Source organism: Haliotis cracherodii, unplaced genomic scaffold, assembly GCF_022045235.1.
Source record: "Haliotis cracherodii isolate W230 unplaced genomic scaffold, xgHalCrac1.p SCAF_24, whole genome shotgun sequence".
Lineage (NCBI taxonomy): Eukaryota > Metazoa > Mollusca > Gastropoda > Lepetellida > Haliotidae > Haliotis > Haliotis cracherodii.
The window spans coordinates 4778841-4796099 of NW_027266280.1; the positions used below are offsets into that span (position 1 = coordinate 4778841).

Sequence of the window (17259 nt, forward strand, 5' to 3'; positions counted from 1 at the left end):
AAAATATACACTACGTTGGGATTCCAACTATCTTGATTACTGGTGTCCTCGATTACCCAGTAAATTATATTTCCATTTAATTTCGATAAAAACCCTGGAACCATTCACAACAACAGCTTTGTTTTGACCCTGATTTGAATGAAACGACACTAAAAATAGCCATCCAAAGGAATTTATCTCAAGAGCAAGAGAAATTCTGGGTTGAAACAGGGATAGGAGACAGAGATTGAGACGGAGACGGAGACGGAGTCGGAAACAACGATATCAACTTCTCGTTGGTGGTGAACGGGTCCAGGTTAATTATCATTACAGAACAGAGAGATAACGCCCTGAATACACAAGTATGGATGACCTATAAGGGAGGTGAATGATTTCCTGACGTTTGTCATGTGTCTGATCGTATGTGCACCTTGTCAATGTCCATCCTCTATCCTCCAGGGCATATTATCTCCATTCTTCCAGTATAACGATAAACACCCTGGACTCAATCACCACCATAGTTTTGGCTGAGAAATGGTGTTGCCATGTCAATCTCTCTTATCACAGAACCACTCTTGCAGATCAATTTATATTGAATGGTTGATTGTTGGCGGTACATATGCTTTGCAAAACCTGCAGTCTACCAACTTCTGCATGTTGAAATCTGGGTAGCTTACAAACCGGATGTCTAGTTCGTTTCCCCATTTTTGAATGGTCAATGCAAAGACTGATTAGTTCAACCAAAATGTAACTCTTGAATTCCAGCCTTTGTTCGCCAAGGGTGGAAACTGGACTTTTACAGTCAGTTAACTCCCTTGCCTCGGGAGGATGCCCAGATAGGGAGTAAAATTAATCTTGAGAGACTGATGTCACAACTTGCAAATTAACATAATGATACTGAAAAGATGCTTCATCACATGAGTCCAACAACTATGGTGGAGGATGTTTAAAGTAGACTACAATGCCTAAACTGTTTGAGATGGTTGGAACCACAAAGTCTATCAACACAGGGCACCTGCCTAGTAGGCTGTCTCAAAAGAAGACTCTTAAAACAGTAACATGGTAACTACATGACTTCTCTAACACACATCTATCCAGTATGTATTCCCACTCTGTAACTAATATTTACACTGTGATACCGTCTGTACAACTGTAGAAAACTCAACATGGTTAACCATCTGCCCAAGGTATTTGCCTCGTAAAATAACATCAAAGAAATTATTAAGAACAATTAACATGAATAATAAAACAGTTTGTTACAGTATGAATTTGGTAACTACACTTGCATATGTTTCGTTACGACCTGGCAGTGTTGCTCCGAGGTGACTGGGCCCAGTAGAAATGATGTACTGCGTCCCACTGTCCACACCCATAGTGACAAATGACCCGGAAATGTATTTTATTTCCCAAGTAAAACAGTCAACATATTTTCAGGATAAATGAAGGATTTTATCACAATCCCGACATGAGAAATGTCCCTCGTTTCAGTCTAGATGAATAAAACATTTCAAGAAGGTTTCAAACAGATCTGCTACATAAGGGACTTATCTAGGACTTGAACCAAAGTGTCCATGGCAGGCAATTTGGAGGAAACATTTATAGGGCATTTCAATACAGCCAAACAGCGCATACATTGTATGATGTCAAACTAAATCATTTAATAGGCTTCAACACATTTTACGTTGAAACTTAAGATAAGTTGAAAGGGGACTTGTTTTATTCCAATTTGGACGACTGAACAAATCAATCAAACTATCTGATATTCATTTTTATTAGTACTCGTTGAACAGCTGTGGAGGAACTGTTTATTTCATGTGTCGCCTATTAGGAGTCCTCCATGTCGCAGGAGGGTTGGGATTGATGGCCTCGGAGCAACACAGAGCTCAGGAGGGCAAACACTGTATCAAGAGAACCTTGCTTCCAAGCCTATCTAAGTACAGACTTAAACCCAAGTGGTAGCAATTTGCATTGGCTTTGAATATCACTCAGCAGTGATAAGGACATATTTTTTTATTCAGTTTCTTGTAAAAGAAACTTGAATTCAGAGCTTTACATGGGACAATTTGATTACAAAACACTGTAATCTTACACTTTTGCATTGGTTTAAGGTCATCTAAACAATGGACCTCCACACAAAATATATTTTGGATTAGAATCCCACCTTTTTCCTGTGTTTTTCTTCAATCATCATCTTCATATGGTAAAGGTTCCACAACACAAACTGATAACAACCGCTGCTGTAGTTCAACCACTTGTCATGTATTCTGGCAGAGTAAATAGTAGTAAAATAGCAAAGGTGACGTCCAATAATGCCTTACGTTATGACACGACAAAAACTAAAATGTCATTTCACCATTTGTTCGTGTTTTACTAAATCAAAAACACCTCCATGATTTTCTTTCAGTATTATCAGTGATTATCACGTCACCTTCGTATGGCATTCACTGAAAACAAATTTGATCACAACACAATTTCTCACAAATTTTACAACTCCAAATTCATGACTGTTGGATAAATTTTCCTCCCTAAGACTCCATAACTGTTCACAGCCTCAACGACCATCAATTCACTCTCAGCCCAGATGAACTTTAATTGAGTTCTACTCTGTCAACACATCCTCACTACAATCAATACTAATGTGTCTCCAGTAACTTCAACGCTTCTCACTACATGCAACTATATACATATGCAGAAAGCAAAAAACAGCCTTGATGTGACAGCGTACAACATGAGCGCCATAATGGCAACACTGATATGTCAATACCCTGAACGACGAACCTACAGCAGACTGGGAGCCTGCCATAGTCTACTATCACGGTCAACTGTGATGTTTTCATCTAAAAAATTACTAATCTCAACTTGGTATTCCACACTTTTCTTCTTGCTAAAAATAGTACAGGTAACCATGGTAACTGAGATAATTTCAACTCCCACAGCCCATATGCCTGACATTTTCATTTTTCCTCCATTTATCATGTTTATAATTGTTTTTATTAACCATTCAATGTCTTTATTCTATAGTTTTAAAAGAGTGAAAGTTTATATGTCTTACAAGACATCTTAAAAAATATTTCAATACCATTTACCATGTTTACACTGAGTATGATGTGAAATTATTATTGTGAAAATCTTTCTGGACACATCTCATTCCTTGGTACCATAACTTGTAAATCAAAGCAAGACAGTAATAAGTTAACAGGTCTTGCTGGTGAAGAATTGTGATTTACATATTTACAAATAGTACATTGATAGCTGTATATGAACAAGAGCATCATACATGGACAAACATGAAACAAACTTGAAACACTTTTCATGAGGACACTACTAAACACTGTCTGTAAACAATAACTCAAGGACCTTGTCGGCAATGCTGAGATATCTAAGGGAGACAACTGCGTGCTGCTACAGCTTGCTGCCCGCTACACCCTGTGTGAGCTGTCGGGGTTGTATGTGATGATGGTGTCCGGGTGGTACGGTGGGCGTTGTACAGTCCGAATTCTTGGCACTGAAGCTGGTGGGAGAGACTGGAAGCATAAAGGTATTATTAGGCTAAGGTCATCCTTGAATATTCAGTGAATTTTATCTCCATTTACTTTCAGGAACAACAGAATTGAATCTGCAAAAGTCAGGTCTTGTGACCTGCCTCAGATTTATCTGGCTCTGTGATTGAGTAGTATTCTACGCTTATGGTACTGAGCTTTCTCACAGGTTGGAGTATTCTTGACAGGGATAACCAACATTCACTCACTCACTCTCAGATTTAGAGAACTACAGTCAAGTCCTTTAAATCAGACACTTGTTAAACCCAGTCGGTTTTATCAGACGCTAATACAGGGAACTGATTAAATCAGTGCTATTTAGACCTGTTAATCTGACAGTCTTGCACTCCGACAAACCTAATTGTGAGACGAAAAGGCTGGTGGCTGTATAGCGCAATGGCTGCTGAGATAAACTTGCCTAACAATTAATACTTTAAACTGGAATTAATCCCGTTTAGAATAATTTTGAGAATACCTCAATCTCATTAAAATCAGATCTTAGTGCTCGCTACTGATAAATGAAGATCTGAGGACATCTTACTATGTGTAACGTCAAAACGACCTTTTGCAAACTTAATCTATTGTGTAGTTGTCCGATTTTCGATAATTGATCATACTTAATTTAGTTTATCCGACATACTTGTCAATCCAACATCATCATACGCAACCAACGATGTCGGATTAACATGATTAATGGGACTTGACTGTACTGGGCATAACAAACTCACCATCGTGTCGACATCAGCACCCTCATCATAGGCAAGATGGCTCTCAGAGTTACCTCCGTCTACATCAGAGTCCTCTTCCAGCAGATTCATCCTAGAGGGCGCTAGTTTCTCACGTATACTTGTTGGCTAAGGAAAATCTTTTTTCCGTTCTATTTTTTTGTAATTTATTGCATGTACAGTGAACAAACATCTCTGTGGACATCAAGACACTTTAAATTCAGCATGCATAAGTGTTTGTTTGAATTGTTTGTTTGTTTGCTGTTTAACGCTGCACTCAGCAATATTCCAGCTATATGACAGCGGTCTGTATAAATGATTGACATCATGAGCATCGATCCACGCAATTGGGATAAGATGACATGCATCATTCAAGTCATTGGAGCCTGACCACCCAATCCCGTTAGTCGCCTCTTACGACAAGCATGGGTTGATGAAGTGAGTGAGTGAGTGAGTATGGTTTTACGCCGCTTTTAGCAATATTCCAGCAATATCACGGGGGGGGGACACCAGAAATGAGTCGAACCCGGGTCTTCGGCGTGACGAGCCAACCCTTTAACCACTAGGCTACCCGACCACCCCGGGGTTGATGAAGACCTATTCTACCCTGAATCTTCACGGGCTTTAGCTTGATAAGACGTGACCTATGAACTTTATACACAAGCACAAATACTGCAAGGGTTGATGACACCATCAATAAATGTCTGGATTCAAGCATGTTTGTATGTTTGTTGTTCAATGATGCAGTTAGCAATGTTCAATGCTGTGATGATGGCCTTAAATAATCAAGTTTGGACAACTGTCAAGTGATTGATATAATGAGCAAGTTTCCACACTGTTTGGGTACGATGACACACAATGAACCAACCACTAGTCTAAGTCGCCCCTTACAACCATCAGAGCTTTTAACCCACATTTCCTTTTTGGGTGAGGTGAGGTGAGGTGAGGTGAAATGGGGTTTAACGAGGTGTCCAAGGTTATTGCACTTATATAGAGACGTGGAAGCACGTGTGTGTGTGGCAGCTTGTAGTAGTCTGGACTAATGCTGATTTTATAGTGCTAGCCCACTGAGATACCATGCCGCAGTTTACCATGAACATACCACTCAGACACAGTACTGACTCCGAGCCGACCAGTCCTTGTTTAAGCCCCTTAATGCCGAGCGCCAGACAGGGAAACAACAATTCCATCTTTTAACGTCATTTGGAATGACGCGGCTAGGAATCGAACCCCGGACCTTCCGCTCTACCATTAGACCACAGAGGCGTTTTTTCCTTTTTGGAAGAGAGCAAACTGGGGGTCACGCCACATCAGCTATAGCCGGGGGTGTCATCTTGATGTGGGAGGGGGTCACGCCACTTCAGCTATAGCCAGGGGTGTCATCTTGATGTGGGAGGGGGTCACGCCACTTCAGTTATAGCTGGGAGTGTCATCTTGATGTGGGAGGAAAGCCTGAGATGACACAGGTCTTAGATGCTTACCTCCTTCGTGAGACCCATAATCAGGTCGAACCAGATTCAAACCCACGATAATGTGTTATGGGAACGCCTAGAGTCGACTCTGCATCACAAATTTCAGCACCATTAAATGACGGTGCAGGTCCTTAATATCACCTGATACAATACCCACAACTCCATCTACAGTATTAACAGTTAAACATATTCTTTGTCATGAACAATAATTCCCCATAATGTCACAAAGGTGGAAAAATGTGTGCAATATTTCACCTACAAACCGAGGTGTTTAGCAAAGGATACATTTGTTTTGAAGACTTCTTCTTCTTTCTTGAAAAGAATTTCCTTGCTAAGGAAGCAAACTGTTTCCGTGAAGCTGCAAGGAGACAATTATTAACATAGTACAATAAGCAGCGGCAGATCCACCAGAAACAACAGTCTCAAGTGGTGTCACGAATCATGTGCCACATAAAGGAAACCTTTCTAATCAAACTTTCAGTTTCTGGACATTTACTAAGGGATGTCTGCATGTATAGAAAGGATATCAATCCATTACAATGTAAGTAAACTGGGATACATATTCCTCCATTTAATACACCTACTGTATGTATGTGAACCACTGCTAGCAATCTGAAGCTGCAGTCTGAGCCAGACATGTCGTGTGTACTATCTAGAACCTGGGCACTGCTCTTGCTATATGATATGGTCATTTTTAATATTAATAGCTAGGCTTAGGCTAAAAAAAAACAAACAATTAGTTCTCAGGAAATGACTTTTGAAAATAAATGCGGTTGGGCAGGGTTATTTTTTTTGCTTGTTCAAACTAGTAAACATTTGTGTACCATCAGCCTGCGAAAGGGCCTCCCTACGTAAACAAGCATACAAACTCCTATTGCCGCCACGAGATGCACAGTAAAGCAGTGTGCATGTAACATGTGTAAAGAGAAATAACTGTGTACCATAATAGATCGCAAAGTTTTTAAGTATTAGGATTTAAAAACGAAACGTGCGGCAGACTTTGCGGTGCCTGAGAATCAGGACTAAATTTATTTTAGCCTTACTTGAGAGTCAGAAATGTTACTCGATTAAACAAGCGGAAAAATCTCAAATTATACGTTAAGTGATGATGTAAAGCTGTCATGACTAATACAAGATGATGCGAAATAGGGTTTAACACCTCGTTAATGACTATTGCACTGATATAGCAACATGAATGCATGTCTTCACATGTCTGTTCCTGCTTGTATTAGACCAGACCAGTCCTACTTCATACCCCTGTTACCAAGCCCCAGACAAACTAACAAGTTCCATCTTTAAACATCTTTTGTATGATGCAGCCGGGGATCGAACCCCCAACCTTCTGTTCCCTGACACTGTATCCGCTAGACCCCAGAGGTACTTTACTAAGGCTAATATCAACATTGTAAAAGTGATACTGCATTTTTTTGACACCTTAACTATTGGTCAGTTTGGCAAGGACTATAGGACTAGTGCCAACTTCTAATGCTGTTGATGTGAACTGGACACTTTGTTACCCACCTTTACCCATGTGTTTGAGTTTCCGCCGGAGCTCTGCATCCTCATCATCCCCCTTCGGAAGCTGCTGGCTGAACGGAAACGCCTCCAGTGTGTCGTCCCTGTCATCGCCATAGCCTTCCATCATGGCTGCAAGAGAGAGTGAGGGAGGTGATGTGAGTCCGCAGTACACAGGGTCGGTGAATGGGGTTTAACATCGCATCCACGATTATAGCGACATGCATGCACGTGTGAGTGTTTGTGTGGCTGCTTGTACTAGTCCAGACTGATGCCGAATTTATAGTGCTAGCTCACTGAGAAACCATGCCGCAGTTTAACAGCCTACTCAGACACAGTATACGTTTTAGTCCCTTAAAACCAAGCACCAGATAGGGTAACAACAAGTACCATCTTTAAACGGCTTTTGGTATGACACCAAACAGACCTCATACCTTCCACTCTCACAAGACCATGGAGGCGGTCCCACAGTACACAATGATACAAGTCTGAATGATGAAAACATATAGGACATCAGCTTATAAATGAGTGAGTGAGTGAGTTTTGGTTGACACAGCTCTGATCAGTATTTTAATGTGACAAATACCATCAGTGTGAACCAGGATTTGAACCCATGACCACAGGCATCCTGCACGGCCAAGGGAAGCAACTCTGCATAGCTATACTGCTTCTGAAACTCTTCAAATTCATGCCCTAAATACCGTAATCCTGCTCAGGATAAGTATTGATAAACTTTGTTCAGGAACAATGTGACACTTGTTGCTCTTGACATGTCAGCTTTTAGCAACATTTTGGCGGAGGGGACACCAGAATTGAGCTTAACACATAATACCCACGTGGGCAGTAAAACTGGTCTTCAGCATGAAGATGATGAACACTTTAGCCACTAGGCTACCCCTCCTTGATAGAAAGAAAAGAGGTGACTACATTGATATTCCCAATTACAAAATAATTATTCTTCCTACCATCCCTGTCAGGACTGACTGGCGTCACCGCTGGCTCGAACGCAACTGCATTCATACGATCTGAAAACATATTCGTATCATGATGATCATCACCCTACTGTGAATGCACCTATCTTAACCCTCTGTTTTTTATATCATGGGCTGCATGGACAAGTAAAATCAATATAGCAACTTTGCAGATTTTAATACTTTAGGGTATACTTAATCATAAATGCTTGACCAAAAAATTTAATGTAAAAAATGGAAATAACGTAAAACGACGACAAATAAAAACAGACGAAATTTTCCCCCAGACGAAAAATTCCTCCACTGCGGGGAATCCCCTTACTGGAGGTTAAAATTTTAACTATCATGACGATTGGATCTAGGCCCAGTTTGCCTGCTTCTGTCTCAGATGTTGTGATGCACGTCTTTTTTCTGTCTGCTCATCCATTTATTACTATGTCCTGAACGTATGTCACCCTAGCAACAACACTGAAGATGCCTTCTGTGGTTTACTCAGGGGATTAATCGCTGACAGGTATTAATGTGTGGAATAGGGCTGATCGCAGCTGGTGTTTTATTAGCCAAACAGGATGTTAGTAATAATATGCTAGTTACCAATAACTTATTGTTTTCTTAAATGTTCACAGTGTCAAGTTCCAACGGTTGACACATTCAACAAGGTATGCAATGTTGATATTTTTGTAGGATTAACAGAAACAGCATATGTATAACAGCTAAGAAGCATCAGATAGATAAACGTGGCAAACGTAACAGCCAATGAAAACCGTTGTCAGCAGTGCAACCATGGCAACTGTAGCTTTAGGCCCCCAAATAGGTTTGTTTTTAAAGCTGATTATAGAGAGTGAGATTCCATCACTTCCACCTGGACATTTAAATATGTTCTATGAATATTAAGAATATTTCTCTCTTGGAAATTGCCTAAACGTATCTCGAAGAAATTGATAATTGCCAAACAATCGGAATAACTTTTTAACTTTACTTGCCCTTTAAAGCAAGACTTAATATGGAAGGAAAGCCAGAACATGCTGAAAGCAAATGTTTTCAAACATGGAATGTGACAGTATTACCATGATTACATGGAATTTTGTCTGAAGATTTTCAGCAACAGCTGTGAAACCTGATATGTTCTTTATTAAAACTATGAGTCTGAATATTGTAACTAATGTTATATTTGGGATAACACTTTCTTAGTAAAGTACAGATTCTCATACTTTTTTGGGTTGAGTCCCGTCCGGGATTCGAACCCACACTTACCAGAGTGAGGCACCTAATCGCCAGCACACAAAGTCAGCGATCTAACCCACTCAGCCACCGAGGCTTTCACAAAAAATGAAAATTCGACAACTGGTAGTCTAGATCACGTACTTTGAGTACCCCTCTGACAAGTGTAAATTGGCACGGCTCCCATGACCGAAAGTTATGAATACACAATGCCATTTAGAAAGTGGTCAAATGTAACTAATGTCATATTTGGGATAACACTTTCTTAGTAAAGTACAGATTCTCATACTTTTTTGGGTTGAGTCCCGTCCGGAATTCGAACCCACACTTACCAGAGTGAGGCACCTAATCGCCAGCACACAAAGTCAGCGATCTAACCCACTCAGCCACCGAGGCTTCCCCAAAATGAAGTTCGACAACTGGTAGTATAGATCACGTACTTAGAGTACCCCTCTGACAAGTGTAAAGCGACACGGCTCCCATGGCCGAAAGCTATGAATACACAATGCCATTTAGAAGTGGGCTAACGGGACTCAACCCAAAAAAGTACGAAAATCTGTACTTTACTAAGAAAGTGTTATCCCATATATAACATTGCATTGTGTATTCATAGCTTTTGGCCATGGGAGCCGTGTCAATTTACACTTGTTATTTTTTTCAAGAATTTTCTAAGACTATTTTTCTCTCTCTTTAAATACCATGATTCACACTGCCAGGGTACAATTCACACCGCTGGAGTATTGTTCACACTGCGGGGAAACGATTCATAGCACTGGGGTATGATTCACACCCGCCGGAGTACCGTTCACATCTTCGGGGTACCTTTCAGATCACCTGTGTATGATTCACACCAGATCGCCGGGTACGATTCACACAACCCGTGTATGATTCACACCTTCGAGGAATGATTCACACTGTCGGGGTACGTTTTCACACCAAGAGTCAGGGTACCGTTCACTCCGTCCGGATACCATTTATACCGCCGGGGTACGTTCACGCCGGGGTATGATTCACACTGCTGGGGTTCAATGTCCGCAGTCAGGTCACATATTGTTAACATATGATTGTAATAGTACAAGTAGAAGGTGCCTATTTCGCCCCTCACCCATCCCCTCATGAAGGGCTGAGCCTCATGGTAAATAATACCATATATGATCCTAAAAGAGCCAGCGTACACATACATGTACACAGGGTGTTGATTTTACCACATCCATGACAAAAGATTTATTTTCCTGGCAACTGAAAGTATTTTCTAATACCACAAAGTAGGCAACTCACCTCGCTCCAGTGTGTTCATAAAGTCCTCGTTGTCTCGAAGCTCCTGCAGGAACTCACTGTTCTGAAACATGAGGGCAAGCCGCTCGTCCTCCAAGTACTGAGCCAGCTCGGGGTCAAGGTCACTGGAAGCCATGCGGCGCCGACGCTCATTCTCCTTGATTCTCTCTTGTAACATGTCGGAACTAAACTGATGACTGTGATTGGACAGAATCTGAAACAGATTTACATGAGAGTAACTAATATGAGTCTTGAAGTGATTTCACAATTAGAAATACATCCATCAACACTGAAATCATACTCATATTGCAGAGCTCCAGATAACTTTATGAGCAACTGAGTTTTTACTCGAAGGTTTCTATTTCAATAGGGTTATTACATTTTTCATTGGGTAACCAATATTTTTTCACTCATCGATTCATCACTCTATCATCTGCTCTATAGACATGATAGAATAATTTCAAAAATGGACTAACATTTGAGATTTCAAAACAATTAACATGATTAAAATAATGCTCGCAATTGTGTTTCGGAAATTAGCTCCATTGTTTGCATGCTGAAAATGAGTTTTTCATTTAATGCATGCGTTTCTGTACAAAAGTTATTGAAAGTAATTGGGGGGGGTGGTGGAGATATTGTCAAACCTCATCATGTTCATCATTGATTGTAGGGATCTGTATCATGGGACTGACCATTAAGTCATTAATCATAAATCATTAAATCATACCACATGTCTTTTCTTACATGTTTTACATACAACAAACAAACAAACAAAACATCACGGTGTCCTGGGTCAAACATGTCACAGTATTCATACATTTAGCACTGTTAACATGTCATGGTATAGACCCAAACAAGCCCCCAAAAGGCCATGTATATTGCAGTATTGTGCATATTTCCTCACCACACAGTCCAGGGGCATGCTCAAAGCAATGTTATTACCCTGGTCAATGGATCAATGTGCAATCAACAATCATTCTCAGCTCCCTGGGAAGTATGCAACCCAAGCTGCGTGTGAGTCACTAGAAGGTTAACAACAATTTTCCCACTTCACCTTGCCACGAACCATATGATGAACCAGCAGTAAAAATTATAAAGTTAATATTCTAACAGTATTCAATGACGCCAAATACTGTTAGAAAGATGACATCTGATTGGCTGGAGTATACTTCTATTACTAGTTCCAATGGAGGTAGCATAGATCATGTATATGGACACCAGCAAGATGGACATTGCACTAGCCCCCAGGATACCTACAACATTAAACACTGTCATTCTCTGTACATACCCTTGGCTGTGATGCTGTTCTCCTGTGCTGCGACTTCTCCGTGGTTGTCACTGACGACGGGGATCTCTGGGGAGACACAGTGGGAGACAGTCGGAGGAAGTCATCGGGCAGTCGGCCCAGCATCGGTGGGTTCCAGTTCCGATAGGACGCTTTCTTTGTAGCACTACCCATACTGAGACTCCGGCCGTGGAGCTTCCGAGACGTGTGATCAGCTGGGCCATGCATACTCCATGAGCGACTAGCTAAGGCTGATGACGGACCTTTCCAAGATGATTTCTCTGTGGCTCCAGAGTGACTCCAAGTGGATCCGCTCGAGGCAATTGGACCATGCCATGGAGGATTGGCTGATGCAACAGGACTGCTCCAAGATGATATGGGAGTCTTTGGTTCAGTATTGGACAAGGCCAGTTCATCAATGCCTAAATCCAGTAAGTTTGCTATGGGCGGGTTGGGTGGACTAGATTTGACTGTCTTTCTTATACTGGGGGATATCAGCATCTGTGGGGACTGTACAGCTTCAGAGTAGGGGGGTGGGGATTCCCCAATAGGGTCTGGCAGTGGAGCTTTCTCAGACAATGATCTCTTCGGTGGCAGGCAATCTTGTTCGAGCGGAAATGGCTGCGATGCAAAAATCAAGGTGTTTAAATACATGATATACCGTAGATCATTCCCAAGGCAAGTGAGCTAACTGACTATAAAAGTCCAGGCTATTTCAAGCAAATTTATATATTTCATGCGCACAAACACAATTGAATATGTGGTCTCATCTTTGAACATGTCTTATTTTATTGCTTCTTTAGTTCAGATAAATCTTGAGTGTCAACACCACGCTAGAACAGCATAGAACAGAATTTAAGTCACAAAACAATGGTCATAGTACAATGTACATTATCACGATTATTGGTAGATATAGCTTAAAGCAATAAATATGAAATTGTTTATCAAAATGTAGGTGGGACAATTTTGCCAACTAAATCATTCCATTTCTGTTCTACATGTTCCAGATCTACCATGTGTGAAATGATTTTCTGGAGGAGACTACAGCATGTACAGTGTTCGAAACAGTCAGGCAGATGACCCATGGCATAAGTGTTGCCTGCCCATCTTCAAAGTTACCTGCCCACATTCTGACATTATTAATATTGAAAACTGCAAAAATTTCTGGCATTATTAATATTGAAAATAGCAAAAATTTCTGGCATAATTAATATTGAAAATCGCAAAAATTTAGAGACAAATCATGTCTTGATTCAGTTGAAATATTGCAAACAGTTATTGAGAATTTACAAGGACTTATTACAAAACTGAATCCTTAAGTCGTCTTAAAAGTATCTGCCAGATAGTCAGGCAGGTGGAGGAACACTTCATGCAGCTTGACAGAAAGTTACCAGCCCCCGGCAGGCGGGCAGGCAGTTATTGCGGACACTGGGTGACTTGTATTTCCCTGATAACCGGACCAATAAACATGATAAAGAGGAAGAGGCTTTAATGTTTAAAGTTTAACATTATGAACATAACAGCAAAGAACATGCTCAATTCAATGTTATAGGTTTGAAGAAAAAACATTTCTTCTCAATTTGATTTCCCATAGAATTTGGAATACCGTATTTGACGTAATAAGCGCCCAGGGCACTCTCAAAATTAGAAATAGGGGGCTCTTATTAGAATATAATTTTGGTGAGAGAAAAAATAGAGTTAAAAGATCGTAAATTTCGTGGTTTATGCTGACAGCCTGATACAAATGATACAAAAGAACAGTCTGTGCGTATTATACACGACAGATATATTTTCCAGAATTTAATTGCCCATAATTAAGGGTGCATATAACAAACGAGTGCGTATTATACACGAATAAATAAGTCTTGTGTACATTGATCAATAGGAAGGGGTGCTAATTGGGATTGTTCACTAGCCAATATATTGGGAAATATCGCCGTGGGCGCTTATTATAGCAGGCCGCTTATTAGCATGATTAGAGCAGGCCGCTTATTAGTGCAGGGCACTTATAACGTCAAATATGGTACTTGATAAATTAATCCAAATCATTCATGTACCTAAAGTTATAGGCTACCCTTATACACATTCAACAATTCATGTTCCAATTTCATACTTTCTACAAAAATGATACAAATTAACGTGGCTCAATCCACAACATGTCACTTTAATTTATATTTACCAGTCCAGCAGCCAAGGCAGCCTCATCCTCCCACTGCAAGTCTTCAGGGAAAACCTCATTGTCAACATTCATGGTGAGAAGCTGATCTATAGTGGCATCAACGATTCCATTATTGGCTCGGAGGACTGCCTCAATGACTTCCTCATCCATTGTGGGGAACATCCTCTTAAAGTCTGTCATTGCCTGGTGAAACTCAAGCTGCTTGGTTGGTCTTGAGTTCACTGTACCCGGCGTGAAATCATTTTCATATCGTGGGCCCTGACGGCCCCGTCGGTGGTTGTTCATCCTCTCCATTTCAGCCATTCCTTACAGAGGGGATGTCACCTGGGACACTTGGTAAAGAATGGCATCTGGCTGGGAGTCTTTAGTCACAATCACAAGTGTAGATGTACGCATCTGTAATCAGGATCTGGTCATGATTGTGTGAGTGTCTCCTTCACAGGAGCATCGGCAGCCTCTTCTCCCTGTGAAAAGGGAAATGATAATGCCAATATCAAATATAGGATCAGTACTGTGCCTGCTGTAGGCCAAAAATACTTCAATCACATACTATTTGCCAAACATAAAAAAGTAAATACATATCACTTGTCAAAAAGATGCTGTTACTTATAACATGTATAATCTAATGCTGTGTTATAATACACAGAGCAGTTTATATTTGAAGGGTTAGAAATTGGCACTAGCCTTATAGCCCTTGCTAAACTGCCCAAAACATAAGGTATCATAAGGACTAGTAGAAATTTGCCATTTCTAAGGGTTTTGCTGACTTATAGACTAAAAATGTTAGTTTCTAAAGCTGATTTATAGTTTGTACACGCAATATCTGGGATATCATAGGTTATATGTGGCACAATTAAACAAAATGTATAACATGAACATTGCTTCAGGAACAGCTATGCTATGGAACAGTTAAACGAGTCAATATTTGCAAGATACACCAGCAAAACAATTCCCTGCAATGTTAGTAAAACAACAGTAGCGATGGAAACTAACATTTTTAGTCCACAAAACCTTCAAAAATGGCAAATTTCTATTAGTCCTTATGATACCTTAGCTGTTGGGCAGTTTGGCAAGGACTATTGGACTAGTGCCAATTTCTAACGCTGAACAGGGTTGCTGGGGTCAACGAAGTGTGCAAAATATCTTCCCAATGATATATCATCTCTACATGCAATTGAATAGTCACACAATCTTAAGAGTTTTCAATATTTGTTTTCTAAATATCATGAATAATAGAGAGCGACGGCACATTTTATTATGTTTTCAAAATATTTTGGTTTTTGGTTTCAACATGATTCATGAGGTTAGGGGGATTATAAACCAGAACTTATGTTTCATTTTTATGATTCGGTACTTTTCTTAATTATACACAGGAGCCTGGTTTATTAGGTATGGATTTATTGACAATGTTGATGTTCTACACCAGGTACCAGTCTGAATAATATTCATGTATCCTTTGCAATAAATTAATTAGGTCAGTACAGCGATTCTACAGGGGTTACACCTTCTTATGCATTTCAAAGCAAAATGTTGTAGTGTTCAAATAATTGCACTTGTCACTGTCAGGATAATCATGTTCGTTTTATTACTTTAAATTTTTCAGTTACATTTATTCTTCACACAAAAACGTTGAGAGCAGGATGAAGAGGTTTGGAGTTGAAAATTTTGGCTACAGGCAACGTTAATAGAACTTCAATCCAAGCCACTTTCCATTTCTACATTTGCTCAGCGAAGATTCAAAAGCTGACTCAGTGTAATGGCATCAGTAGCCACGCCTATGCCTTCCTTGTTCCTTAAGTGTACTTTGAACCACGTTATCTTTAAAGTGTTTTCTGTCAAAACCACCTAACAAATTATTTAAATACTCTGACATTAATGCGTACCATCTCTGATGCTAGCTGCCGTTTTCATTTTGCGCAACATGAGCTCATACCTTACAATTACAGATCTGGACAAGATGCCAAATGGCAGCTGGATCACTTGTAAGTCTCAATAGACTAAAGTCACAATACACCAAGGCTACCTGTAACCTTCGTGAGGGTCTGTTTCCATTTCGATAGCTGTTTAGGCATGACCAGAAAAATGGAGCACCTTTAGAATACAACTTCTGGTGAGGACGATCTCTGCTGTAGGTCACATGTCTCTCAGTTTATCAGTGTGCATGTAGCTCAGTCACACCTTTTTGAGCTAACAAGCTGAAGGTCATTATTTCGAGTACGATGGATTCTCACCAAAACGTGTCTCAGTGACATGTTACCTACTGCACAACGTTATCACAAGAAGTGTGTGAGTATAAGTGAGTATGGTTTTACGTCATTAGCAATATTCCAGCAATATCACGGCAGGGGACACCAATAATGGGCTTCACAAATTTTACCCATGTCGGGAATTGAACCCGGGTCTTTGGCGTGACGAGCGAACGCTTTAACCACTAGGCTACCCAACCGCCCCTGTTATCACAAGACATCGTGGTGCTGAACTCTAAAGGTGCATCCTTGGCACACATAAACATGACTAACACAATCCTCACAGCTAGACATGCAAGCTGGTACTTGGCACTCAGTGCATTTTTCTACACATTAGATGTGGGCCATTTCAGTAAATGTTCAAAGGATAGTTTATAAGCGTAGTTCATAAGGAGATACAATCATGATTATATGGGCTAATTATGATGAGAATTTGACATAATAGACAATGATAGTGAAAGTAAACAGAAGACAACAATAGAGAAAATATCTACATAAGCGAGGATTCTTTGATTGATGCTGGGTCTGATAATTATGAAGAATAGTGGCTGAGCAATCCACTGAATCCTTAGTGTTATAGATCTAGTGTTTACCGAACTGCCACCTGCTCTGTGATTCAGATGACAGCCAAACCGGGCTTGTTATGACACTTCCATTTACGCATATTACGGAGCATGTGTACATCAAGTGTTCATATATTGGAGACAAAAAGATAAACAATAAATAACTACAACATTTAACGCAAACACTACCTTATTCAGATCCACAAAAACACCAGGGATCGTCTTTTCCTCTGATGTTACAAAGTACAGAACTTCCTTTCGGAAGTCTTTAATTACATAAAATCTGTAA

General features: G+C 40.3%; 1 protein-coding gene across 1 annotated transcript; it reads right to left on the minus strand.

Annotated features, from left to right (window-relative positions):
* Positions 1–1404: 1404 nt before the first annotated feature.
* LOC139472496 (CUE domain-containing protein 1-like) lies at positions 1405–17232 on the minus strand. Its single transcript, XM_071254973.1, has 9 exons — positions 17160–17232; positions 14162–14625; positions 11986–12603; positions 10701–10911; positions 8196–8255; positions 7237–7362; positions 6001–6073; positions 4247–4364; positions 1405–3503 (listed from the first exon to the last, which is right to left on the minus strand). The coding sequence occupies exons 2-9, from the start codon at positions 14462–14464 to the stop codon at positions 3399–3401; spliced, it is 1614 nt and encodes a 537-aa protein (XP_071111074.1). The 5' UTR covers positions 14465–14625; positions 17160–17232; the 3' UTR covers positions 1405–3398.
* Between the last annotated feature and the right edge of the window lie 27 nt (positions 17233–17259).